The sequence below is a fragment of the Acanthisitta chloris genome, unplaced genomic scaffold, assembly GCF_000695815.1.
Source record: "Acanthisitta chloris isolate BGI_N310 unplaced genomic scaffold, ASM69581v1 scaffold27436, whole genome shotgun sequence".
NCBI lineage: Eukaryota > Metazoa > Chordata > Aves > Passeriformes > Acanthisittidae > Acanthisitta > Acanthisitta chloris.
This window is the reverse complement of record NW_008679107.1, coordinates 5,431-7,539: the sequence shown is the minus strand read 5'-3', so window position 1 is coordinate 7,539 and position 2,109 is coordinate 5,431. Positions and strand designations below refer to the sequence as shown.

General features: G+C 57.5%; 1 protein-coding gene across 1 annotated transcript in view; it reads right to left on the bottom strand.

Moving 5' to 3' along the window:
• Nucleotides 1-1,918: 1,918 nt before the first annotated feature.
• Nucleotides 1,919-2,109, bottom strand: part of DUSP15 (dual specificity phosphatase 15) — a gene marked incomplete at its 5' end in the record, with an annotated part of 4,203 nt that continues 4,012 nt past the window's right edge. The window contains one exon of the mRNA XM_009077180.1: nt 1,919-2,109. Within this exon, the coding sequence (XP_009075428.1) occupies nt 1,919-2,109 (191 nt within the window).

Here is a 2,109-nt window from a genome sequence, read left to right as displayed (position 1 = left end):
ATGCTCAGGAGCTGGATTCCCCACCGAATTCCCTGCTGTGCTGCTCCCTGCACGGGGAAGGTGAAGCTGCTTAGCCCCTAAACTTCTCATGCCGAAATGAGCTTCAAAAGTAGTCAAACATTAACTTGTAGCTAACCCTGTCCTCGCCTGGGATTTTCCAGTTGTACTAACCAGACCTGCCAAAATAAATACATTTTGTTGTGCTGTAGTGCTGGGCTGGAGGAGCCACTGCCCTGTGTATGGCCTTGCTATGGGTTTACAGTGGGAACAGGGGAATCCCTGGGTGTAAGCACCTTGGCATATCATGTCCCAGCATGGGGCTGGCAGGAGGGTGCAGCTGTGCATGAGGCACACGTCCATCCCAGTTCTGTGGTCCTGTGGTGCAGGGTCACTACCCTGCTGGCTGCTGGGGAGCCAAAGGGTGCCAGAAAGCCCTGGCCTGGGGGCAAGGGAGGGGCAAGAGTGGGACTCCATGGCAGAGGGTCAAGCCACAGCTGATGATGGGCTGGTTACTCTGTGAACTTAGTGTCTATCCAGAGAGAGGGGAGTGCGGGTCCCAGGCTGCCTGGGTCACCCCAAGGCAGCAACCAGTCCAGCAGGCAGGTGTTGGCACTAGGGAGGTCCTGAAGCTCTGTCTCCTGGGGGATCCCTTCCCCCTAAGATAGGGGTGCCACAGGTGAGGGGGACCTGAGAAACATGCTCTGACTCCCAGTGGGGGCAATGCTGATGACCTAGCTGGGCATCCTCAGAATCTTCCCACCTGGAACCCTGCTCCAGGAAAAGGAGTAAGTGGGACAGATCTGGGGCTTGTGACACTCAGCTGGTGTCAGTCTCCAAGCACTCCCACCAGCTGGAGGCAGCAGACTCCTGGACCTGGTGCCCCTGGACCTGGTGAGCAGAGAGGCCTCAGTGAAATGGGCTCTAGGTGAGCTCCCACCTGCTGCTCCCAATCTCTTCTGGAGCAGAGCCTGTCCCCAGAGAGACCTGTCATGGCATCTGCATTTCTGGCCTCTCTTGCCATCTTCCCACAAGGCAGCACAGTCGTCCCTGTTCAGGTGTGCCAGTGTCCCCAGCCCACTCCTTCCCCACTCCCCCCCAGGCTCAGAGAGTAGCCAGCAGCAGCTCCAGACCTGCTCCATGCCAGGACCTTCCTCCTCAGCATCCCTGTTATGATCCAGTCATCACAGGGGAGTCAGACTTCAGAGAAGGGGTGTTTATTGCTGGGGGACATAGAAAGTCTTTAAGCAAAATGGCTTAAGGCTCTGCTCTAGTGAGGTCTGGCCAGGTTAAACACTTGGTTCCCACCTGTTATAGATTGTGCCCTGGGATGGGTGGGAATGGGGTGCAATGGACTCCTAAAGCTATAGTGCTTGCTCAAGGCTTGTGCTTGGCCAGGCTGGAGCTGGACCCTTGCCTGGGAGCTGGTGTGGTGGCATTGCCTGCTGACACACCAGTGTGTCCCTGCTCCACAGCCACCTGGGCACTGGGAGCTTGTGCTGCTGGTGGGAAAACCACACCGAGGGGAGCACCAGCTCTCCTGCACCCCATGCACCCTGAGGCCCATGCAGCAGGTACCCAAGTGCTAAAGCTGCTGCTGGCAACACCTGGATGCTGGCCCTGTGGCAGAAGAGACCCCCTCTGTGTTCTGCCCCAAGCAGGAGCCTGTGGTGACCTGGGGGCAGAGACTCATGTCCCCAACACTCTGGATGTGAAGAGGATGAGCCCAGCATGTGCCGCAAAGCCCAGCAGTGCCCATGAATCCCACCCAGATAGAGGGTGACACATTCCCACCCCAGAAGAAAAGAAGGAGCTTGGCTTGGTGCGGGTCCCTGTCCAGTGTTCCCCATCCCACTGTTCTGTGACTCCTTCATCTCTCCCAGGCTGTTGGGTGATTCTCACTGCTCTCCCTTGGCTGGGGTCACTTCAAACAAGCTGGGATGCAGGAGAATGTCCTCTTCACCCGCAGCAGGAAGGGACTTGTGCTCCTGGTATCTCTGGCTCTTGGGACCAGTCCTTGCACAGCTCCCTCCGTCCTGGAGGTTCCTTCTCTCCCTGCTGGCAGCAAGGCCTTTATTTCTTCCTCATCGTTGAAAGGGGATGTCCCATACC